Below are 27441 nucleotides of genomic sequence, written 5' to 3'. Positions count from 1 at the left end.
AAGGAAGGAGACGAGGTACTGGCGGAAGTAAAGCTGTGAGGACAGTGTGTGAGTCATGCTTGGGTAGCTCAGATGGTAGAGCACTTGCCCACGAAAGGCAAAGGTCCCGAGCTCGAGTCTCGGTCCGGCACACAGTTTTAATCTGCCAGGAAGTTTTATATGAAATCATTTTATGCATCCACATTGGTAATACCCTATTAACAAGTATAACTGTCACATTGAAAATTATGCAAAAATGCTAATTAATCGCTTCATTAATGAATGAAATGCTAACAGCCTTGCCGCAGTGGTAACACTGGTTCCCGTTAGATCACTGAAGTTAGGTGCTGTCGAGCTGGGCTAGCACTTGCATGGGTGACCATCCTGTCTGCTGAGCACTGTTGGCAAGTGTGGTGCATTCAGCCCTTGTGAGGCAAACTGAGGAGCTACTTCATTGAGAATTAGTGGCTCCAGTCTTGGAAACTGACATACGGCTGGGGGAGCGGTGTTCTGACCACATGCCCCTCCATATCCACATCCGGTGAGGCCTACGGGCTGAGGATGACACAGTGGCTGCTCGGTACCGTTGGGCCTTCATGGCCTGTTCGGGAGGAGTTTAGTTTTTTAATTAAAGAAATAGGCAACCTTGTACATAAAAATTAGGTTAACAAAAGTATATGGCAAAGGTTGGAATCTAACAAGAACAGAGGCCACACCAGCAATGGAAAATATAACTACTTCTGAACAGTAATGTTAATTGTCTTGTAAGTTACTTAATTTTGCAGAATTTTAACTATATTACTGAAAAGTCAGAACGCAAGTCTCTATAATACGTGGTGTCACTAAATTCATAAATATGTATTAGCTCAAACAATATTTGCTAAATCTTATTGCAATCAAAAGTTCAATTAGCCATATCTTTCAATTAGCAACACTTCCCTTTAAAATTACATACATTAGAAGAATGAGCACAGAAAAAATTAGTGTCATATGAATTACGTTGCAACTGTATCCATGTAATATAAAGGTCAGGGAAAATATTTTAGATATTATCAGGAGCTGAAATGATAAGAAATGGAGTAATTCCAGCTAGCTATGTCTCAACTGTTTGGTAATGAGGTAGGCACTATGGAGAGGCTATTGAAGAACTAGTTGATGTGTTTGAAGCAGACGTTAGGCTGTGAGCAGTGGGTAGTAGGGGTTGGTTAACTAGGCTGGGACTACTTTCAGTGGCCTCACAGTAACCAGTTACAATGGAGTATTGAGAGTACAGTTAGGTTTGTGGACTTCAGGAAGAATTTAAAATGTGGATGTCCTAATGAACTGAGCAGTCATCAGAGACCATACTGCCCTTCTGTAAAAGGGTTCCTACCAGAAGGTTTCTAATTGAAGGTGTAAATTAATTGGGGAAAATATTCTTCCACATGATTATTGTGCTTCACACTATCAGCATGAAACATTTTTCTTGTATTTTTGGTTTCAAATCTGCCATATTTCATAAAATCTTCCTTTGTTGCTCCATTATAGATAGAAGTGAAAATCATAAATTTTATCTGTTGCAGCAGTTACTTAAATGGTAAAGTAAAAATCATAAATATTTAGTTGACTCCGTTATGGATCACAACAGCAACAGATAAATAGGCTTCACTTTAAGTTCTTTCTACAACAAAATTCTAGGAAACTCTTAGTTGTTTTTCCAGCTATTGTCTTTCCCTCTTTTCTGTAAAAGAGAAAATACAAGTCTTTGCCTTAAAGTAAAATAGTTGCAAACAATTTTAATAAAATAATGCCCTTATTTTTATTTTGGTCTTCATTTATAAACAACAAAACAACAAATATTCAAAATTATGTATATATCATGAAATACTGTAACACAATATAGCAATTATTTTACTGTTACTGAACTAACAGCAGATTTGTATGTGCTTGGAAAGCATACTAAGACAACAATTTAAGCCACACACACACACGCACACACACACTTTAATTTACATACATCATGCATACTTCAGCCACTTTAAATTCTCTCACATTTTAACAATTATTAAATGAGTCTAATACATGTTTCTAGGTACATATATCTCCATCTAGTGATCTAAAATTCTCATATTTCCTGATACAATTTTATTTTCAAGTAAAGCTCCTGATGGGATATCAATCCTATCACCATGGTTTGCAATGATGATGACAGTGCCCTGAAATCAGACAGGAAAATTTGTTAAGGCAGTTTTAAGTAAATGGATTACAATAAAGAGCTTATACTGTAGTAATTTCAAAAGATAATACTATTAACATAAAATCATTCATAGCATGAATAATTAATTTTTTAACACAGTTGGCTGAAGATGTTCAGTAAAATGTATAAATTTCACATAAACTGCTTAACAGTTTTACTTGCCATCCAATTATGGAAAAGGTAATACACAAGACTGACAGGTAAGAAAAAACAGCTCTCTTCAGAGATCACAGTAATTTTTTAGTGAAAATAACATTGTGTAGGTTCCTAAATGTTCAACACTGCGAATTATTGATGTTCCACAACATCAAACATTAAAAAATTTTGACTGATAGCTGAATACATTAGGATTCCTTCTGTTTTTATAGCTAAATACAAACAAAATTATTTTGGCAAGGATATTAACTGAGGTATTAATATCGTATGGGAAGGGGTGTTGGCATTAGAAACTATGCCAATGTAAAACAGAAAATGCAGCAAAAACATACACAATTAGAGGTCATGATAGTAAAAAACAGGTACTAAAGCACAGACATTTTAGAAATGGAACAGCAACTTGGGATGTACTTTTGAAGCTTTTAGAATCACAAATAGCTAGAACAGAAAATTAACAATCATATGAGTTAAGATAGAATGCTAATCATCACTGACAGCAGGCACTGAGTGGCAGACAGGTGGAGTGTACAGTATTGGATATTACTGAGTGACAAATAAAGTTCTTAATCATATACACACAACTCACATCATATGGCCAACAGTGGCAACTTGTGTGAGAGTTTTTACATCTGATGAAAGACTTCGTCCAATAGCTGAATGATATCCAATAGTCTATTTTTAAATGTGGCTGTCTGTCATTCAACATCTCCTCTGTGTGGTGAGTTGCAATGTATATTAATTCATATTATTATTATTCCATTCAAGATTTTTCACTGTTAGAATAGAGAAGCTTCAGTACTGAATGAGACTGACTATCAAAGCAGAAAAAGAGCATATTATAAGACATTCAACAAGGCAGTTCTGTGATTGGATTTTTGTGTATTTAGTTAACTGTTGTAATATTATGAAAAGGAAAGTTGCCACTCAACCTATAACGGAGATGCTGAGTCACAGACAGGCAGATAGACACAACAAAAAGACTGTCACAATATAAGCTTTCAGCCAACAAGGCCTTTGTTGAAAATACCCTCCCCCCCCCCTCACACACACACACACACACACACACACACACACACACACACACACACACACACACACACACACAATTCACACACATGACTGCAGCCTCTGGCAGCTGAAGCCACGAGGCTGCAGTCACGTGTGTGTGAGTTGCGTTTGCTTGCACACACACGTGTGTGTGTGTGGGGGGGGGGGGGGGGTTGGTTGGTTGGTTGGTTGGTTGGTGGGTGGGTGAGTGGGTGGGTCGGTGGGTGGGCGCGCGTGGTGGGGTGTATGTGTGTGTGCATGTGCATGCGCACGTGCATCTATTTTCGACAAAGGCCTTGTTGGCTGAAAGCTTGTATTTTGATAGTCATTTTGTTGTGCCCATCTGCTATTCAGCAGATCCGCTATATGGTGAGTGGCAACTTTCCTTTTCATAATATTGTTACATTCCATCCTGGATTTTCCATTGTTTAGTTAACTGTTATCCATTACAAACATAGATGGAATTCCAAGACTGGAATACAATTTTAGCTACTAATACAATCACTGAAATCATTCACTTTCAATTTTTTGTTTAGTTACAAAACATAAATGGTTTGAAGTTGGTAACCACTCATATTCAGGTACTCAAAATAAGCATTTTTTTATTTATGTTTGTCCAAAGGGCTCATACTCAAGGTCATCCCACTGTGTTTCATGCACTGGTATGGCCATTAGCATGACCCCTAAACACATGCATATGTAAAACCCACATTTTCCAAACATCTGCAGATGTTTTACTATGAAACATATCCTTAATAGACAGAGTGGTGATAATAAATGGGAGGGGGTTGCATAGAGAGGGGGTTGTGTCAAGGTCCCATTTTGCCATGACACAGCCAAATTTCTAACACAGCCATAAGACTAAAATAAATCTGCTCCATGCAGACACTGATAACACTGTGCTTAATTGAAATACACTTAAGGCTAATAAGCAATTGATCCAACACCAATCTTGGCAAAGTATTTCGCTGTTGAGACAAGCATGAACTTCTAGGAAATGCATCATTCAATCCACAAAAAAACAGAAAATCTCAATTTAAATGCATTTCTATTCTGTAATTCATTATCAAAGATACAAAATATCAAACCTGTCTCATAGGGAATTAGATCACTCCTCTTATATTTGTGACTGCATTATTTGTGGATTCAATCATTCACTAAATTAATTTCACTGGCCAGTATACAAAAGCCACATTGTAGTCATGGAATATTAATAAGCATTGTTCCATGGTTCACATCTGCACCTTTTGCATACAGCTGACTTTACTTTAATAGTAGTATGGCTTGTGTGACACATCAATCCTGTTGCTTCATCATCCCAGTCACACAGATCACTCAGGTGGATAATATATTGTTGATGTGGTTACACTGTTTCAGTGCTGCTCTACTGTTCCTCTAACTTACACAAGTGTGTTGAGAACACTGCACTTCTGTGTGTGAATTACATTAATCATTCCATCTATTAGAATACCATTCAAAAATGGTTTGAAGTTAAAAGCTATTTCATGTCTTCAGTTTAGTAAAAATGCATAATTTATTACAGCACAACTGCTGCATATGTTGGTCGCATTTTTCCTTACTGAATCCACCACAAAGAGTATAATAGTTCTGAGAGAGGATATAAAATAATATTTTCAGTAATCTTCTACAACTTCTGCAAACTAGATTTTATGAAACATTTCTTTTTCTCTACCAGAACTGAAATTCTTGATAGATATATTACTAGGATTCTGATATCAATGAATTTTGTATTTTTTAGAAATTGTTGGAACACATGCCTCACAAACACCCGGGGAGAGCTGTACTATTCCAGAACCAAAAATATCACAATTTCATATTTGAAAAATTCAATGTCTGTTTCTCAATGGTTAACAATATTATGGAAACACACAGGCCACTATTTTATGAATCCCTTATGACTCATAATCAAGTTAAAATAATTTATAAATATCTTCAATGTCTCAAAAGATATCTGAACTGAAGAATTCCAAAGAACAGAGAGACTAGCACTGCCTGTTGCCTAATGGTGCTATACTAAACTACTACGAGAAACAGACAATATTTGCTCATGACCTATTGAACTGCTGTAGATGTCATGTGAATTATGCTATGGATGCTGTAGCTGGCATGCTGCAAAGTGCTGCAGTGAATATCTTAGCTCCGTGTGAACTGTCGCTTTTAGTATGTGCACCTGCCACACTCTCAAAAACAGACTCCTGTGGCCTTGATCTTATTAGGATGTGAGTAATCGAAAAATGGGTAGGATTTTTCAAGAAATAAGCTATTTTCTGGTTGTTTTGTTGTATGAACCATTTTCAGTCATTTCTCCTTGCTGAGATAATCAGAAGTCTGGTACAGACTTAAGTATGCAAATGTTTGACAGCTATGGGTTGCACTGTTTGTTTCTTTACTACATGTGTGACTAAGGTCACATAACTAAAATAGGTGTAGGCAGAAATTGAGCAGAACTGACATACAGAAATTTCTTTATACAACCAGTAGAAAAACTGCAAGAAAGGCAAACAACATTCATACAAAAGAGGACTAACCTATCCAACAGATGCAAGCACTTTAGGACACCAGCTACAGCTTCAAGTGTTTCTAAACAATAGCAATGTGAAGAAAATGTAAATTATACTGTCAATCTTTGTCAGAGTACTTTTTGAGTACTGATTCAAAATAATTTTGGTGCTTTCAAAAGAAAAAAAATTACTGTCCTACTCAGCACAGGTAGCAAAAGTTTACTATCACTCAGCAAGTAGTGATGCAGGAGCAGATAAAGCAAAATACAATCCAAGTGGTTTTTAATGACTATTGTACTGCATGGAACTGGGGACCTAGAAACAACGGAGAGGCTCCGTTTCCGCCGTAGCCCTCAGTGGTTCAGAACTCCACAATAGGCTACAGCAGTCCACTCACCCCACTGCCACCCCACACCAAACCCACGGTTATGGTGCTGTTTGGGCCCCAGTGGAGCAGTGTTGGGGCCACTTCTGTTCCTTATTTATGTAAATGATATTCTCTCTAGCATTACAGGGAGTTATAAGATATTTCTGTTTGCTGATGACACTAGGCTTGGTAGTAAAGGATGTTGTGCACAACATTGGCTCTGTTTCAAATAGTACACTTCATGCCATAAGTTCATGACTTGTAGAAAATAAACTAATGGTAAATGACAGTAAGATTCAGTTTCTACAATTTGTAATACACGATTCAACAAAACCCAACGTTTTAATTTCACAGAATGGACATAAGATAGTGAATCTGAACAGTTCAAATTTCTAGGTGTTCAGATAGATAGTAAACTGTCTTGTTCAAAGACTTAATGCTGCTATTTTTAGTATTCAAAAAGTATCTTAGGTAAGTGATCATTCAACACGAAAATTAGTCTACTTTGCTTATTTTCATTCACACATGTCATATGGTATTATATTTTGGGGTAACTCTTCCCATTCTCAAAGGATACTTTTGGCTCAGAAATGGGTTGGCCTCTCAATATATAAATTCTTTACTGTCATTTCTTGTTAACAGTATCAGTTTATTTCCAAGAGTTAGCAGCTTTAACTCAGTTAACACTAGGCAGAAATCTCACTTCTTTAACTCTTGTGCAGAAAGGTGTGCAGTATACTGCTGCATCCATTTTCAATAAGTTACCACAAGAATTCAAAAATCTTAGCAGTAATCCATGTGCTTTCAAATCGAAGCCGAAGAGTTTCCTCATGAGTCACTCCTTCCATTCTGTTGAGGAGTTGCTTGAAAAATTAAGCTGATTCCTATGTTATATTGTTGATTGTGTTTACTTAAACTTATGGCTTGACTTTTTTGGGTTCATAAACATTTTATTTCATCTGTTATTATTTTTATGTTGTAATTTCATGTACTGAAAGGTTTCATGAACTTGGAGATTTGCTCCTCAATATGGTCCTGCAGAACTAGACATGTAAATAAATAAATAAACAATATGTTACTAAAGCATTCATTACAAAGTCCCTGAATGTACTGCCCTGCAAGAAAGCTGTCACACTCAAATTACACTTGGAACTGAGAGCTGAATGAAACCCAAAGTAGAAAGCTCCAAAATATTTAACAAGGTATGGAATGTATATTGGAAAGACAGATTAGACACCACAGAATGGGGAGTGTTCATTGCAATCGACAAAAATATGGTGTCTATCTAGATTGCAACTTAGCCTGACTGCAAACTAGTGCATGAGTAACTGGCCTAGCAAATTAAAGTTAATCATTGGATCTTTTTAAAAGCCTTCTGACTTCACTGTAAAAGCTGTAGAATCATTTCATTCAAAATAAGTCTATTGTCAGTAGTGCAAAAGTATTCTAATCATGCAATATTAGCTGAAAGCAACTTTAAATCACTGACCAGAGACTGGAATGTCTGTAGATTCATTGTAGGTGGTATGGACAGAGAACATTATGGAGTAGTTCTGAATAAGTTTTCTAAAAACTGCATTGAGCAACTAGTTCAAAACACACACACACACACATAAAGGGAATTTTTCAGGCCTTGTAGCAACAGTCTTGATCTTATCTGCAGTGTCAGTACAGGGATTAGTTATCAACATGTCATCACATAGTGACAAAGGTTACTGAAGTTAATAAATCCATCAAGAATGCAAGAAGAGTATTTATGCCAGAAAAAGCAGATGTGCAGATGTTAGCATCATACTTAAACAATGAATGGACAATATTTAGTTCTGCTATAATGGACATAGAGGAATTACAGGTGAAGTTTGAACCAAATATAAATCATATTCTGGAGAAGTTTGTTTCAAGTAAGTGGATTAAGGCTGGAAGGCCCACTGTGGCTTAATAAGAAAATTTGGAAAAAGCTGAGGAAACAGACACTGTTGCACTATCATCGCAAAAAAGACCAGAGGAATGTCAACAGGCGAAAGTTAGTAGAATTTCATACATCTATGGTCAATCATCAAAGCATACAACAACTTATAGTCCTACATGAAATCACTAAGTGGGTCAAAGGATTCTATTAGTCACTCATTGCCCAGTCTGGTGCAGCAATGGAAGACAGCAAAAGAAAAGCTAATGTACTAAATTTTGTTTAAAAAAATCACTCATGCAGGAGAATCATTCAGGCATACTATTGTTTGACAGTCACACAGATTCCTGTGTGACACACATAGAAATAGGCATCCCTGGCATTAGGAAACACTGAAAGAGTCCATGGGAGTTTGCTGCCTGAGACTGCACTCAGTTCTTCATTGGAGTCAAAACACTGGGAGCCAGGCCAGCTTTTTAGGTGCATGAAGAGGTGAGAAACACTTTAATCCAAGTCTGGGTTGTAGAGGGTATATTAAAAAATGTCCTATTTCAAGTAATACAACAATTCTTGCATGTTAATGTGGCTTCTGCTATCATCATCACCATGTATATTCATACTACCACTTTTAAACAGACACACCAATTAAGCACAAGATCTTCAATCATTACACTCAGTCTGTAAAGGCCATAAATTTTGTGATAAGTGTTAACAGCACTGATATTTCTTGCCTCTAAAAATCATATTAAAAAACGATTTCACAGTTTGCAGGATTTTCAATTGCATTGCTAATTTTGAATGGTAGGCAAAAAAAACCAGCATGCTTTCATAATGACAAGTGAAGTAGTGTCAACAGAGATGACTAGCATGACCCAAAGAACTACACACCAGTTTCTTCAATCTCACTAGCGAACATTATGGCACAACCTATTTTCTGAAAAAAGAAATTTACTGACACTGCTATTAACTAGTCCAACAGAAATTGTTGCTCATGCACAAGAAACTCAACATATACTATGATTCTGAATCTGTCAAAAGATTTTTATACAATCAGCCATATTAGAGTTGCCTTCCCATTTGCGATGAGAAATTATTTGAATCATCACATTTTCAGTCCTGTCTCATTATACGTTGTTCATGGTTTTTAATTAAATTTGTCATATGTGAGGGTCTATTAGAGAGCCCACTTTAAACAACAGCCACATAAATAGTATACACTGAAGTGACAAAAGTCATAGGATACCTCCTAATATCAGACCAGATCTCCTTTTGCCCAGCATATTGCAGCAGTTTGATATGGCATTTACTCAACAACTCATTGGAAGTCCCCTGCAAAAATATTGAGCCATGCTGTCTCTATAACTGTCCATAATTGCAAAACTGTTACCGATGCATGATCCTGTGCATGAACTGATCGCTTGATTATGTTCTATAAATGTTCGGTGGGTGTCTAAATCGTTTGCTCAAATTGTCCAGTGTGTTCTTCAAACCAATTGAAAGCAATTGTGGCCTGGTGACATAGTGCATTATCATCCATAAAAATTCCATCATTGTTTGGAAACATGAGGTCCATGAAAGGCTGCAAATGGCCTCCAACTAGCCAAACATAAACATTTCCAGTCAATGATTGGTTCAGATGGACCAGAGAACCCTGTCCATTCCATGTGAACACAGCCCACACCATTATGGAGCCACCACCATTTTGCACAGTGTCTTGGTGACAACTTGGGTCCATGACTTTGTAGGGTCTGCACCACACTCAAACCCTACCATCAGCTCGTACCAACTGAAATTGGGACTCATCTCACCAGGCTAGGGTTTTCCAGTGACCAAGGGTCCATTTCATATGGTCATGATCCCAGGAAAGGCACTGCAGGCAATGTACTGCTGTTAGCAAAGGCACTCACTTTGGTCGTCTGCTGCCATAGCCCATTAACACCAAATTTCAGAGCAATATCCTGAAATATATGTTCATTGCACATCCCACATTGATTTCTATAGTTATTGCATGCAGTGTTGCTTCTCTGCTAGCACTGACAACTTTGTGCAGACGCCGCTACCCTCGTCCTCTAGGTGAAGGCTGTCGGCTACTGCATTCTCCAAGGTGGGAGGTAATAACTGAAATGTGGTATTCTCGGCACACTCTTGATGCTGGGGATCTCAGAATACTGAATTCCCCAATGATTTCTGAAATAGAATATCCCTTGCATCTAGTTCCAATGGCTGTTTTGTGTTCAAAGTCTGTTAATTTCCGTCATGCGGCCCTGATTATGCCAGAAACCTTTCACGAGAATCACCTGGGTACAAATGACAGTGCATTGCCTTTTTATACCTTACGTACATGATACTACTATCATATATGTATGTGTGTATCACTATCCCATGACTTTTGTCACCTCAGTGTATATTCCAGTATAACTTTCATTTTACAGAAATTGTTAATGTTATTTCACACACTGAGAACCTGTTTTGTGAATATTCTCATTCACATTTTCCTCTTAGTTTTTTTTTTTTTTTTTTTTTTTTTTATATACATGCATTAACAGATTAGGTGCTATAGGAAATACTTTTGCTAATAAAAGCTAATAGAGCCAAGTGTATCCACTGTCATAAATACAGATGTGTCAGCTCCATTTGTCTTCACTTAGCAAGACAAACATAAACTCACAGCTCATTTAAAGATAAGCTGTGGTGTGGCATATTATGGTAGTAAAATATGGAACAATTTGTCTAATTTTGGATACTTAAGCTTCTCCTTCACATCCTTATGCACAATTACTTCTCCTTCAAGGGGAAGATATAATTATAAATAAATCCATGGCACAGCCATGGGCACCCACTTGGCTCCCTCCTATGCCAAGCTGCTTATGGGCCACCTGGAAGAAACCTCCCTAGCGTCCCAAAACACCAAACCCTAGCTGAGGTTCACTATAGCCAACACATTCATCATATGAGAATCAACAAATGTATTGAGATTCAAGATCATTTTGATTTATTGTTCAATATCAGTTACACATGTTTAATTAGACTACATGTTTTGATCCATTAGGATCATCTTCAGATCTAAAACAAAGTAAAACTAAATATGAATTTAGCAGGAGGGATCTCGCTAAAATTATAGAACATATAGTTATGTAAAATTTCTCATTAAAATACTAATAGTGTAGATCAATGTGTATGTAAAATGTAAATGGAATAAAATAGTAAAATAATAAAATGGAGCAAGGGGTCTGAGAGCGGGGAAAGAAGGCAAAGGAAAGGAAGGAGGAATAGTGGCAGGGATGCTATGTGTTTAACAATAGAGGGTCTTATACTAAAATTGCCAAATGTCAATTATGTAAAAAAAGTTCCTGTTAAAATTTCAGACTGGATGTGTAAAACTGTAAAAGGGAATAAAATAGTAGATTATAGGAGTGGAAATAAAGCAGTGGAAACTGAATTAGTATTTTAAGATGAAAAAGTGTGAAACTTTGAAAGTATAAAACCATACGCCCTTGCTTTGAACACACAAAAAATAAAATTGTATAATATTTTTATTAAAATATTAAAAATTAGGCCTAGAACAATGGATGCTTAAATAGTGAAAGGCATAAAGATCATAAAACTAACAGAAGTGAAAGTATGTAGAAGACCTAGAACTTGATGAAGTCATTAACTATTAAAATTTTTAAAAAACATTGAAAGTAAGCTTGATGGTATATTCATGACCTGGACCTAGGAGCAAGGTACCCTATTATCATTCATCCACAGCCTTAACACCTTCACTCTCATTTACTTCACCTTGTCCTCCTACCTGGAGGTTGACCTCCACCTCTCTGATAGCTTCAACCATACATCTGTTCATATCAAGTCCACTCACCATCAACAGTACCTCCATTTTGACAGCTGTTATCCCTTCTGCACCAAAAAATTGCCTTCATATAGTATGTTTAGCCATGGACAGTGTCGCTGTAGTGGTGATAATTCCCTTTCCAAATTTGCTGAAGGTCTCACAAAGACCTTCATTTACAGATACTATCCCTAAAACTGAGCCCACAAATAGGTTTCCAGTGACATATCTTCACAACCACTAATCCTCTGACCACCCCAAGAACCAGCTTCAAAGGAGCACCCCATTTATCACCCAGTATCATCCCAGATGGAGCAACTGAACCTCCTTTGCCTTTGTTTTGACTATCTGTCATCTTGGCCAGAGATGAAGGACATTCTACACACAACCATTCCCATCCCTTCTAAAGCAATATTCTGCCATCTACCCAACCTACACAACATCCTGGCCAATTCCTATATCCTATATCACTTCCACTCTCAACCACTTGCCACAGGGGCCACAGCCTTGAGTTGGCAACACTGCGCCGACGCGGACTCTTCAAATATTTGCTGCACTAAATAATTATAAAAGGCATAGTTATTAAGCTATTTTTAAACGTTTATAGGTGTTATAAATATAATATAAGTGTTGTTAAATTAGTGGAAGTGTTAGTGAAGTGGTAAAGAACATTAAACGGGGTAAGAAGTTTATTTTCCTTCTCATGCCTACAGCACGGATTTTAGGCTTAATTCACGTGCACGTATCGTAAGTAAACAGTGACTTAAACTTATATGTAATCACCAGTTTTTTTATTGAGTACTCTTTCAATTTATTTATATCTGCCTGAATAGTTTCTAGGGTCCTTTGTTTATGTTTTAGTCAGTACTTAAATCAGTTTATATGATTTCTGTTTTTACCATGAGTGAGAAGTGTGTGACATGCCATAGGATCATTAGTTCCGGGGTAGGGTGTGATGGGTGCTGTAGTTTCTTTCATTGGGGCGAATCCAGTGGCGTGGGAAATGGGGACATAAATGAGGCTCACCAGTGGTATTGTAGGATCTGCAGTAGAGATAGGAAAATACTGGAACAGGAAGGGAAAATTGCAGCTCTTCAAGCTGACCTAGACAAGGCAAGGGAGGATCTGGACTGGTTAAAGAAGGAGAAGGGTGAACCGAGGTGGGAAGTGGCAACAGGTAATAGGGGGAACAGGCAAAGGAGAGCACCAGACAGCTTTGTCATAAATCTTGAAAACAGATTTGACCTGTTGCTTCAGTCAGAATCGGATGAGCCTCATGTAGCTGAAGCTGTAGAAAGGGCACAAGAAGCTTTCAAGGACTTGAAAAAGGTACAGAAATTTGTAAAGAGAAAGAAAGTCTGTTGTTAGGTAGTTCCCATGGTAGAGGGGTTGGCCAACTACTGCAGGAAAATCTAGGTCCAGAGTACTAGGTCACTAGTGCAGATCTGGGTCAGGTAACAGAGGATGTAGGTTCTTTATGCAAGGATTTCACAAAGGCAGATGCCATGGTTATAGTGGGTGGTCCGGGAAATAGCATTGGCAGAGACTCTGAATATTCCATAGAGAGTGATCTGGTGAAGATAGCATCAGCAACAAAGTATATGAGTGTGGCATTTGTGTCTGTGTTGAGACGCCATGATCGGCCTCATTTGAACTCTTCTGTAGGGAGGGTGAACTTGGAGTTGGAGTGGCTGCTTAGGACGGATATAGGGTCCCATGTTGGTTTGATTCCTGTGGATGCTATCGATAGGTGGGACTACACTAGGCATGGCCTTCACCTCAATAGGAAAGGTAAGGGAAAACTGTCTGGGTTGATTGCAGAAAACTTAAGGGGGGACACTGTCACGAGTGGTAAAATACCAGTGGTCACAGGTGTCGGAGGCATACCTTTTTTAGGATAGGGAAGGGGGAAAGAAAACGAGTTTTAAGAGAGATTGGGAGACACACTCAGTTTGAGAAAACAGATGAACAGGAGTCAGATTTTAGCATACAGCCTCCATTTAAACAATGTTTACCAGAAAGTAATCAGAAACTGCCAGTTCATCTTCGTCGAAGCAGTATGCAGTATCAGTTATCTTCATTACACCAGAACATTCTGGGACTCAGAAATAAAGTTGATGAACTACTCATTTGTATCGATGAAATGAATTCATCTAACCAAATTGACATAATCTGCCTCTCTGAACATCAAGTGACCACTGGTATAGATATGTTAGACATTTCAGGATTTAAGCTAGCTTCCTACTTCTGCAGAGTAGATGTGGATGGAGGAGGAGTTGCCACACTTATTAAAAACTGCCATAAATTCAAGAATATTGACATTAATAAATTCTGTTTAGAGCAGCATCTAGAAGCATGTGCAACTGAAGTAGAGTTCTATAACAGATCCTATATAATAGTAACTATTTACCGAGCACCTGCAGGAAATTATAATCTATTCATAAATCATCTAGAAGCTCTTTTGGATTATTTAACAGGAAGAAACAAAACAATTTTGATTGCAGATGATGTTAATACAGATTTTCTAATGCAATCTTCCAGTAAATATTCACTGCAGTTTTTATAGACAAATCAAAGGAACAAAATCATATCATAAAACCTGTAATAAATGGACTATCAGATCATGACATGCAGCTCCTTGTTTTAGATGTAAATTCTAAGCAGATTATCAAGACTGCTAAATCTGAGTACAGGAGAGTAGTCAATCAACCAAAAATTGAGTGTTTTAGAAAACTGCTCAAAGATATGAACTGGAAAGATGTTTATAGTGCTCATGACATGAATGAAAAATATAACACATTCATGAACAATGTCGGTACCATGTTTGGAAACTGTTTTCCTCTAAAAGTTACTCAAATTAAACAGAAGTCTATAATAAAACCATGAATCACACAAGGAATAAAGATTTCCTGTAAGACAAAAAGGAAAATGTATCTGTCGACCAAGAATAGCTGAATAGAAGGAATACTGTAAAATATTTAAAAAAAGTAATTCAGACATCTAAACAAATGCACTACGAGAAGATAGCAAAGTCAGGGAACAAAATAAAAACAATATGGGATATAGTGAAAGAGGAGACTGGTAGAACCAGAAACGAACAGGAGCAAATAGCTTTAAGGGTAGATGACACATTAGTAACCGATGGGCATAGTGTGTCTAATCTATTTAACTAGTACTTTATATCCATTACTGATAGAATGGGATTGTCAGGATCAGTAAATAATGCCCTTGAATATCTGAAACTAGCCTTTACAAATAGCTTCAGGTACATGAATATGTCACTCACTTCACCAAAAGAAATAACTTCCATAATAAAATCTTCAAAAACAAAGCATTCTAGTGGTTACAGTGAAATATCAACAAAGTTAATTAAGGCATGTTGTTGTGAGTTTAGTACAATTCTAAGTTACTTGTGTAACCAGTCAATTATAACTGGGACATTTCCTGACCGGCTAAAATATGCAGATGTTAAGCCTCTGTTCAAGAAAGGGGATAAAGAGATACCATCAAACTACAGACCGATTTCACTTTCGCCAGCATTCTCAAAAATTTTAGAAAAAGTAATGTACAGGCAGCTTCTCAACCATCTGACCACAAATAACATATTATCAAGAACACAGTTTGGATTTCTGAAGGGTTCTGATATCAAAAAGGCTATTTACACCTACAGTGAAAATGTACTTAATTCATTAAATAACAAGTTACAAGCAGCAGGTAAAAAAATTGACATGTTCCACATCCACGAGGATCTCCTCAACATGGATCTAGGGAACGAAAAACTAATCTAATCTGTGATTTGTCAAAGGCATTCGATTGTGTGAACCACAACATCCTTTTAAATAAATTAGAATCCTATCGTGTCACGGGGAGTGCTGCAAAATGGTTCAAGTCATACATCGCTAACAGGAAACAAAGGGTGTCAATAGTAGCCAACCCCTTCTACTCCATTGACGAATTTTTTAATAGAAACAAATGATTTATTGTATATATTCATATTATTAGTATTGTTATTTCAGCTTTTTTTTTTTTTTTTTTTTTTTTTTAAAAAGACATGTTCCACATCCATGAGGATCTCCTCAACATGGATCTATGGAACAAAAAACTAATCTAATCTAAAACCAGGAGCAAGACCTGCCTGATTCACCCACCCAAACGTCCAGAATCTACTCCTGTCACAGTCTTATCTCATCCCATTAGAGGCAGTGCATTCTCTGAAAGGAGTCATGTCATATACCAGTTCTGCTGCATTTTCTGCATAGTATTTTCAGTGGGCATGACCAACCAACTATCCATCAGAAGGTATTTCACTGCCTAAATGTGGCCAAGAGCAGAGTTAGCCACCCATTAGTGGAACGCACTGCTGAGGAAAATGTGCCAAAGTTCAATAGCTACTTTACAACCAGTACCATCTGGATCCTTCTGCCAACACCAGCTTTTCTGAACTATGAAGATGGGAGTTATCCATGAAACATATCCTTCATTCCTGGAATCCCCCTGATTTCAATTGCTGCTAACTCCTGCACCGATACCCACTACCTAACAGTCTCACCCCTTGCTCGTGTGTGTGTGTGTGTGTGTGTGTGTGTGTGTGTGTGTGTGTGTGTGTGTGTGTGTGTGTGTCTGTCTAAATTAGTTACATTCTACTGGAACTTTCCTCATCATTTAATTTCTTATGTTGTTAGATTATGATTGCAAATTTCCGTACTTAGGTCTGATTTCCTGTGATAAGGTGGGTGCAAAAAACTATAGTTCTTACAAAAGGCTCCCTTTTCCAACAAATGTTGTTATGTATTTAACAGTTTTAAATAAGCTTTTTGTTGTATAAATAGAATGTGGTGGGGGTTAACCCGACCTAAATCCAAAGGCTGATTTCATCATGACAGTCCTTTGCTAGGTACTATACTGATGGAAGTGTCCTTGTCATACTCTAGCCTTTGAACTGACTTACCCAGCCAGATAAAGGGGGCATATAGTTTAACGTGGACTCCAAAGCACCATGCGACTTGGAATTTTTCACATATACAAATCATCGCTAGAAGTGAAAAGAGTAGTAAGTGACACAAAAAAACCTTCTAACAATTAATTAAGTATTGAAACCAAATGCTATGGGTTTGTAATTTAACACTTACACACTTTTCCAAGGGGCCACAAATGTTTTATGAATTTACATATAAGAGTTTAACATGCATCTCACCTTCAGAGAAACTCCTCTTCCGAAAGTAACATCTCCAGAGACTGTCAAATGGTCCAGTTCAATTAAGTCTGGAATGTTGGCAAATCTTGAAAGAAATTCTTTAACCTGTTAATGAATATGAGATACAGTATAATTTACTATGTCCACCTTGACACAAAATTTGTAGCAAGAATAACTGTATACATATATAGCTCCAAATTAATCTTGTAAAGATGTAAAATATTTATCTAAGCATGAATTCTATCCACAGGTTGACTAGGAGCACAAATTTTATCTTTTTTAATTAAGTGATTAATTCTTGGGCCAATAGGAAAGTGAAACTGTACAAAGATACAATATCTGAAAATGTAGTAGAGTTGAATGTACCTATTTATGACAGTATCATTTGGACTAACCAACCCTGATATGAAATATACAGCTCTTTTCAGAAACTTCTTTTTGTTCTCTATTAATCCTATCTGCAAAGGTTCCCAGATTGGCTGTCAGTACTCAAGAATTATCTGAACAAGGTTTTTTCAAGGCTGAATTATATATCCTTGGGATTCTTATACTGTATTTGAGTCTGCCATCAACCTTTCCTCCATACTGAGGTTGAAGCTCACTCTTGTCTCCAGGTTTGCTTACAAATAAATGTGTTTTTGGATACATTCCACCTTAAGCAAACCCAATTTTTTTTCTTTTTACCCAGACAGTTTTGCTGAAGTTACAGCATCATCTGTGGGTTTTACATTTTCTTGCAATTAAATAACAGGAAAGTTGCACTTTAGCATCTGCACATATAGAATTCCAGTTTTTAAGAAAAGTATTCACAAATTTTAAAACAGACAATTTTTTTATATTTACCTTTTTAACACATGCTGTGGTTTTTATGGCTTTCTGTATTTTATGTTATAGCAGTTTTCTTTCACAGATTGTCATCTGCAACCATACAGAACTTAATGTACAAAACTATTTTTCACATAGGATGAAATAAGGTTAATCACAATGGTGTAACATTCCTTACTGTAAATAACCTTATACATTAAGCTCTCTAAGGTTGCAGATGACATACTGTGAAAGAAGAACAGCTAAAATGCAAACTATGTCACAAAAACCATGCCATGTGCTAACAAGATATACAGGATGTCCCAGGAGAAATGGTCAATATTCAGGAATATGACAGGAACACTCATCCGAAGCAAAAAACTTCATATGGACATATGTCCTATTCTGAATAGTTTCCAAGACAGAACACATTTGTTTTTGGGCTAGTGGCATGCACATATGAGTATGTTTCTTACCCACACAAGCTCTTTGACATTTTATTGTAGAACAATCCACCTCATTGCTTTCAACCTCGCTGCTCAGGATGTCTTTCTGCCATTAAACTAGCCTGTTGAATGAGTCATGAGTGAAGTAGTTTGAGGGACTGAGGGTGAAGCAGAAAGAATCATTGGTTAATTGTCTTTGTACACATGCTGGTGCTGGCTAAAATGTATACAGTGTCTGCTATGGTAGTGCTCCTGCTGCTGTCAAAGAACACTGTTGGTGCTTTCTGATACATTAAATTCCTGATCATAGAGTGTTCAGTAGAATTTTCAGCACATTGTGTGAAACAGGCATTATTTCATGTTCCCATTTTTCTTTTGGACATGTAGTTCAACAGCATGTGCAAGAATAGCAACATACTGTTGAAATGGTGCTGTGTGGTCCTACTACCAGCACATGGTGACTTTCTGTGCTGTATCAGTATCCCATGAACTTCTGTATGGTGAATATTACATGTGGAAAACTTGTACCCATTTCAAATACAGTGTGTCCACAATCTTCACATTGACAACAATGCTACAAGACTTGAATTATGTCACTGGTTAAATGAAAATCATTATTTGGTTCCATTAATAGTATTCACTGGGAAAGTCATGTTTATACAGAATGGAATCAACAAAACATGTTAATCATCAATGTTCATAGGAAAATCCACACTCTACAGTGGAAACCAATTTCCAAGTTAGTTTTTTATCAAAGTTTGGTGTGACATGATGGGAACATGTTCATAGGTCCAGTCAATTTAGAAAAGCAAATGATGGGGCAGAATTACCTTGAGAATGATCCTTTCACCAGGCGGACTACACTGTACTTACAGCATGATGAAACCCCTCCACATTTTACCAGACATGTGTGGGAACATCCCAACCACAATTACGATAACTGCTGCATTGATTGTTGTAGTACAAATCACTGACCATCAAGATCACTATACCTTACACCATATTTGTTTATAGGGGTTGAAGGTGTACAAACAAAAGGTGAATACATGAGATGAACTGCTTGGTCACATTATGGATACTGCTGCCTTCATTAGGGCATGTGCAGAGGCACTCCAACAAGCAACACCATACAGTCTCACAGGAGTTTAAAAATGTATTGTAGTTGATGGTGGGATAGTCGAACATTTATTGTAAACTGTATAATAGCTCTACTGTAACCTGTATGATAACGCTTAGAGGTGAACATGTTAAAAATACATATTTTTCAATTAACTTAATACTTTGTGAAACACATGTTGTAATGTTTACCAACTGTTGTATGTGTTTACATGTGTAAACCTGACAACATATTCAATAACGCAAAAAATAAAAAAAATGTACATTGAATCTGTTCCATCTCAGGAAACATCCAAAATAGGACATGTGTCCATCTGAAGTTTTTCTGCTTCAAATGATTGTTCCTGCCATATCCCTGAATACTGTTCATTCATCCTTAGATACCGTGTGTATAAAAAAGTTTTTTGTGTATTTTAAAATTTGTGAATACTTTTCTTAAAAACTGAAATACTACTGTATGTACAAATAGTAAAGAAAAAAATTATTTAATAGAAACAAAGTAGAAACTCACTGATGATGCTGTAACTTTAGTGGAAGATGTCTAGGTAAAAAGAAGAAAAAATTGTGTGCATGCCAGGAGCAGCCTACCCAAAAGCAAATTTCCTGTAGTTTTATGTGGTTTTAAAGAGGTATCATTGGAGAACATATGATAAATAGGAGGAAAAACATTTGTCAACATGTACACTTTAGCATTTTCTCCTGAAATGCCAGTAGTATATAGATGTTCTCTGACTACTCTGCACAGTCAGCTGGTGCTCTGACATCACAGTAGCAGTCAGCTATTATTCCACCTCCCATCCAAATTGTCTTCCTTCCATAATGCGAAGGAGCACTAAGACTCTTACAGTTGGTGCATCATGTAGCAATTCACTACTTTTACTACAACAGCAGAAAATCCTGCATGCATTACAAATTACAGAAGCAGTAGAGGTAAGCACACACCACATATTTGAGGATTTGACTGATCAACACACACATAAACTCTCTCTCCCTTTCTCAAATTCTTCTTACAATCTTTTACATTTTTTGCATCACAGGATACGTGATCAAGGATGGATGAATATCTCACTCCTCACTGGTGATGCTCCAAAAACGAACAGTAATACTGTGGATTGGCAGTCTGCCGTGGAGAAACATAATGCATTAGGATAACACCATCACAGTTGTACATGAGAACCACCATAACTTTAGACCACTCCATTCGCATCATCAACAGAACAGGCTCTTCTAACAGTATACTATGCCTTCTACATTGCTAGCAATGGGTTCTGCACAATGTTGGTGACTTCTTTTAAGGGCAGTAGCAGGCGCAAACATGTAACTCTTTTGTATTGGTTGTGAATAAATAGTTGCCACTATTTAAGTTCCAATCCTCGTATATCTCCTCTTGCAAGAGGATTTTTTATGTGTTCCTTTTGTATAATTTGTAATAATCCTACACATCCTAAATCCATGTGAATGTCTTGCTGTATTGGATTTATGGAATCTAAATCAAAAAGAAAAGAAAGAAAAACATGCATGGGCATTGATTTGCTTCAGATGAAGAGCTGCACGTCTTGGTACAATCATGGTTCTGTAGGCAACCACAACCATTTTTCCACACAGACATTGACCATCTTGTTTCACAGTGGGAAACAGTTTACTGACTTTTTTCCATCTGTCTCCTTTTCATTTGACTGCCCCTTATACTTTGTACAGTTGCACTAAAATGTTAATCATTTGCATATCAACACAAGAAGTTTACCTCATGCCGATTTGACATTTAGAGCATGACACCTTTGCAGTTCTTCAGTTTTAATGGCCATAAGTCTAAAATTGAATATTGTTACTATTGATACTGACCATACATATTACAAAACCAGCAATTATAGGTCTATAGAGATGGTTGGGCTTCCATATCTTCAGAAAGGAGCCAGAAGGCAGAGTATCTGTCTTGTAGCCTTGGAACATTTTTCACTGGTTGGTCAAACCTTCCAAACAGCTCCTTCATCTATTCAGTTATCCTAATTTTGTAAGAACTCCATAAAATTTTATAACTCTCCAGAAGTAATATCAGTACAGCTTCATACATCACCTTCTTCCTCAGAAACATCAAGCAATTGGCAGATTCCCAGTTGAATACCTTGCCTTAGATTATCACTTAAGTTTATTTAACTTCACAGCAGAATTGGGTATAAAACCTAAATTCCAAAGTGTCTGATCATTTACGACTGAGCTGAAAGTTTGCATCAAAAAAGTCAGTGCTTTCCATAGTTTATTTCTCATAAATACAAGGAGGTGGTTTATAGTTAAATGTTCATCAGTATCAAGGACACTAAAGACCAATACAAGTTTGCACTGGACAAGGATAATGAAGAACTTTTACCGTGGTCTTTTCAAAGGCATGATCCTAGCATTCACCTGAAATGATACTGAGGAATCACAAAATTTAAATCTGGAGGGCTACACAGATTTTAACACTGCTCTTCCTCAGTACACATGAGTTTCCTTAGCCACTCTATCACCTCTTTCAGTTGATATAATAATGTTGCATATGATGGAATGCTACTAACAATTAAAAAAGAAAAATTACATACAAATCACTGAATTCAGAGATGTAGAATTTGTAACAGTCTGTATCAACTTTCACTGTTTATATCAGACATCTAAAAGTTTCTACTGTGTAAAAACAGACTGTGTATAGTGGTTGTATAAAATTGCATGATATTAGCAGAAGGAATCACTCATGAGTTCCAAAGCACTACCAGCAGTCCAGCTAGCACAGTGATTGTGTGTAGGGAGTTAAAAAGAAAGAGGTACAATGGTTGAGCAACTACTCATAAGCAACACATTTCTGCAGCCAGTGGTAAGTGATGCTTGAGGTGGTCTAAGGAGTGACACCACTGGACAGTGGATAACTGGAAACAAGTGATCTGGAATGATAAATCACACTTCACCCTGTGGCATTCCAATGGAAGTATTTGGATTTGGTGATTGCTATAGAACATTACTTGCCATCATTTGTAGCATCTACAGTGAAATGTGGAGGAGATAGTATTATGGTATGGGGGTGTTTTTCATGGTAGGGTGTGTATTGTGTACAGTAGGGGAAGAGTTCAGAGATGAAGAGCGTCTGTATCAGCATGACAGTGCATCCTGTCATAGAGCAGTATATGTGAGGCAATGGTCTGTATACAATGACATTCCTGAAATGGACTAGCATGCCCAGAGTTCAGACGTGAACCCAATGGAACAACTTTGGGATGTGTTAGAATGCCAAGTTTGCTCCAGACTGCAGTGTCTATCACTACCTTCTCTGTCTTTGGCTCTTGAGGAAGAATGGGCTGTCATACCTCCACAGACATTCAGATACATTGTTGAAAGTGTCTGCAGCAGACTTCAAACTGTTATAAAGGCAAAGGGTTGAAACATCCCGTATTAATGTCTACTAATAGGTGTTCTGATACTTGGATCAGATTATGTCCATTCATTTTAGAATAGCTTAGACTGTTTCAGTACATTGAGTTACATGATTCATTATTTCATATTATTAGAAAAAAGTACTGAGGTTATAAGGAACAGACTACTGATTGAGTTTATAAGACAAAGTGTAAAGGAAATTGTATATTTTGTGAAGAGCTAGGTCAAAAAAATCAACATTCATGTATTTATTTACCTTTGCAAAATGATTTTCCCCAAGTTTCACAAGTGGAGTTGTTGGAAACATCCGTTGTGGACTCATCACAAGTGACCCATGATTTAAGCTGTACAGATTACTCATAACAAGCAACAAATCTGATGTTTTCTTCACAGGCAGGAAACGACTTCTGGGCACATTTATCCCTGTAACACACAAGTAAGCATAGACAACTAGATATGAATATTTGCATTAAAACCAATACATATCCAATGTTCTTTAACAATATGTTAAGGTGAGCTACAAGTTCTGTGAATGAAAGGTAGATGTTGCTGAAATATTTCCACTTTGACTTTGTAAGCTACTGCTATGCTGTGAACCAAGAGACATATTTAAATCATCAACTGTTAAAGTGTCTTGTGATCAGAATTTCCTAACATGGCTTTGCATTTGATCAATGGGAGTGGACAATTAAGCATTTATCAAAAGCAAATGAAAGGTGGTAGAATGTTTTTGTTTATGCTTCCATCAATAATTACATGGGCAGTATCAGAATTAAAATACAGCAAAACATTTCTTAAGGATGTTGTGCTAACAAATCTCCCATTTACTACAGGGGATGATCTGACAGGGATGATCCAGAATCTGTACTACCAAATTTTATCATTATGCTAGTTGTTTTGCCTAAGACGTTATACATTGTGAACTTAGATAAACTATAGTATCGTTGATAACTGCACGAGTTCCCTACCCTTTTACTAATGATCCACTAATATAAATCATGAAAGTGGCCTTACTCAAAACTGCTGGCTAAAATGAAGTTTGTTGCCTTCACATACAAAGTTTTAAAACAGGAGCAACCATATATTGGAACCAATGGATTGACTATTCACAATGAGTTAGCAATTAATAATGGTCAAATATACTTACATTCTGTTCATCAATTCATGGCTAGAGATATGTTTATTTCAGTTCAACATCTTCACTGCCAACTAAAATTTAATAAATTTTAGTATTTCTAATATTCATTTGTTTCTGCATAAGGTTTTGAAAACAATGTTTTCAGTTTTAAGTGTGGAAACAAAAAATACAGTGGTACTATAACAGAAATGAAATACATTTTGTGGTATGAGCCAGTCTGTTCTATGATAGTTATCTATCTGTTGACCCTACAAGGGGTGCTCAGTGTGGCTACCACACATTCTTACACATCCTTCGGCATTCCTCCCCAAAGAATCACAAACTCCTGCACATTATTGAGGAGTTCCCATAGACAGAGACCTAAAGGATTAAGGTAATATGAATGAGGAATCCATGTTACTTTACCCCCTTCACTAATACAACACTCATTAAATGTAGCTGTTAGGTACTGTCATACAAGACACAGAAAATGAGATGCCGTACCATAGTGCATAAACACCATCCATTGTCTTTGTGCAATGGTAATGTTTCCCAAAAGTGTAGGTAGCTTGTAGAATTGAAATTGACGATAAAAAGCATCAGTTAATGTGTCTGGTAACATATATGGCCCTATGAGTCTGTCACCCACAATTCTTGCCCACACATTAGTGAACCTCATGCCATGATTTCATGATCACTTAAGAATTTCCATCTTTGTAATAGATTTGGTACTAACTTTTAAATGAAAACAGGTTTCAATTTTTTTACTTGGTCCACTTCTTGGAGGATCATTTAACTTAAAATCTGTGGAAGAAACATTAGGCATATTTTTTCTTTTGTAAATATGCCTTTCATATTTTTGTTTTTATGACAAGTTCTACATCCTTGCAGATTTCCTCATTAGAGCTCTATGGAACAAAAAGTATATCTATCTATTTAGTGCAGTGATGGTTATAGAGGTAATTTGTGTTATATTCTGTACTTCAAAACCCACCACAGATGCTTGAAGCAGTTCAAGTTGGGTGATGGACATGGAATGTGGGGTATTAAAATTCACTTATGAATTCAGCAAATGGTGGCTGGGCATAAATAGTAGGGTGAACTGGGGCAGTGTCATCCAGAACAACAGTGCCCATGTTTGGGACCAATGAAAGTGCCACAGGACATACACCATCACCACAAGGCTGTAGTTCACATTGTAAGAAATCAGTTGTCACTTTTTGGGGACACAAAGGTTGTTGTTGTAGTGGTCTTTAGTCCTGAGACTGGTTTGATGCAGCTCTCCATGCTACTCTACCCAGTGCAAGCTTCTTCATCTCCCAGTACCTACTGCAACCTACATCCTTCTGAATCTGCTTAGTATATTCATCTCTTGGTCTCCCTCTATGATTTTTACCCTCCACGCTGCCCTCCAATACTAAATTGGTGAACCCTTGATACCTCAGAACACGTCCTACCAACGGATCCCTTCTTCTGGTCAAGTTGTGCCACAAATTTCTCTTCTCCCCAATCCTATTCAATACCTCCTCATTAGTTCAGCACTCTTCTGTAGCACCACATTTCAAAAGCTTCTATTCTCTTCTTGACCAAACTCCTTATCGTCCATGTTTCACTTCCATACATGGCTACACTCCATACAAATACTTTCAGAAACGACTTCCTGACACTTCAATCTATACTCAATGTTAACAAATTTCTCTTCTTCAGAAACGCTTTCCTTGCTATTGCCAGTCTACATTCTATATCCTCTCTACTCTGACCATCATCAGTTATTTTGCTCCCCAAATAGCAAAACTCCTTTACTACTTTAAGTGTCTCATTTCCTAACCTAATTCCCTCAGCATCACCCGACTTAATTCGACTACATTCCATGGTCATCGTTTTGCTTTTGTTGATGTTCATCTTATATCCTCCTTTCAAGACACTATCCATTCCATTCAACTGCTCTTCCAAGTCCTTTGCTGTCTCTGACAGAATTACAATGTCATCGGCGAACATCAAAGTTTTTATTTCTTCTCCATGAATTTTAATACCTACTCCGAATTTTTCTTTTGTTTCCTTCACTGCTTGCTCAATATACAGATTGAATAACATCAGGGAGAGGCTACAACCCGGTCTCACTCCCTTCCCAACCACTGCTTCCCTTTCATGTCCCTTGACTCTTATAACTGCCATCTGGTTTCTGTACAAATTGTAAATAGCCATCGCTCCCTGTATTTTACCCCTGACACCTTCAGAATTTGAAAGAGAGTATTCCAGTCAACATTGTCAAAAGCTTTCTGTAAGACTACAAATACTAGAAACATAGGTTTGCCTTTCCTTAATCTTTCTTCTAAGATAAGTCGTAGGGTCAGTATTGCCTCACGTGTTCCAATATTTCTATGGAATCCAAACTGATCTTCCCCAAGGTCGGCTTCTACTAGTTTTTCCATTCGTCTGTAAAGAATTCGCTTTAATATTTTGCAGGCGTGACTTATTACACTGATAGTTCGGTAATTTTCACATCTGTCAACACCTGCTTTCTTTGGGATTGGAATTATTATATTCTCCTTGAAGTCTGAGGGTATTTCACCTGTCTCATATATCTTGCTCACCAGATGGTAGAGTTTTGTCAGAACTGGCTCTCCCAAGGCTGTCAGGAGTTCTAATGGAATGTTGTCTACTCCCGGGTCCTTGTTTCGACTCAGGTCTTTCAGTGCTCTGTCAAACTCTTCACGCAGTATCGTATCTCCCATTTCATCTTCATATACATCCTCTTCCATTTCTATAATATTGTCCTCAAGTACATCGCCCTTGTATAGACCCTCTATACACTACTTCCACCTTTCTGCTTTCCCTTCTTTGCTTAGAACTGGGTTTCCATCTGAGCTCTTGATATTCATACAAGTGGTTCTCTTTTCTCCGAAGGTCTCTTTAATTTTCTTGTAGGCAGTATCTATCTTACCCCTCGTGGGATAATCCTCTACATCCTTACATTTGTCCTCTAGCCATCCCTGCTTAGCCATTTTGCACTTCCTGTCGATCTCATTTTTGAGACGTTTGTATTCTTTTTTGCCTGCTTCATTTACTGCATTTTTGTATTCTCTCTTTTCATCAGTTAAATTCATTATCTCTTCTGTTACCCAAGTATTTCTACTAGCTCTTGTCTTTTTACCTACTTGATCCTCTGCTGCCTTCACTACTTCATCCCTCAAAGCTACCCATTCTTCTTCTACTGTATTTTTCCCCCCATTCCTGTCAATTGTTCCCTTATGCTCTCCTTGAAACTCTGTACAACCTCTGGTTCTTTCAGTTTATCCAGGTCACATCTCCTTAAATTCCCA

The 27441-nt window shown here is 37.2% G+C and overlaps 1 protein-coding gene across 4 annotated transcripts in view; it reads right to left on the bottom strand.

Moving 5' to 3' along the window:
* Nucleotides 1-1752: 1752 nt before the first annotated feature.
* Nucleotides 1753-27441, bottom strand: part of LOC126248485 (UTP--glucose-1-phosphate uridylyltransferase-like) — a 214282-nt gene continuing 188593 nt past the window's right edge. For all 4 annotated transcript variants that reach the window (XM_049949508.1, XM_049949507.1, XM_049949506.1 and 1 more), the window contains exons 9-11: nt 23258-23424; nt 17237-17341; nt 1753-2174 (exon numbers count right to left, since the gene is read on the bottom strand). In XM_049949508.1, coding sequence (XP_049805465.1) covers nt 2067-2174; nt 17237-17341; nt 23258-23424 — 380 coding nt within the window. In that variant the 3' untranslated portion in view covers nt 1753-2066. The remainder of the gene's footprint in view (nt 2175-17236; nt 17342-23257; nt 23425-27441) is intronic.

This window comes from Schistocerca nitens, chromosome 3 (assembly GCF_023898315.1).
Source record: "Schistocerca nitens isolate TAMUIC-IGC-003100 chromosome 3, iqSchNite1.1, whole genome shotgun sequence".
Classification (NCBI taxonomy): domain Eukaryota; kingdom Metazoa; phylum Arthropoda; class Insecta; order Orthoptera; family Acrididae; genus Schistocerca; species Schistocerca nitens.
This window is presented reverse-complemented; position numbering and strand designations above follow the sequence as displayed.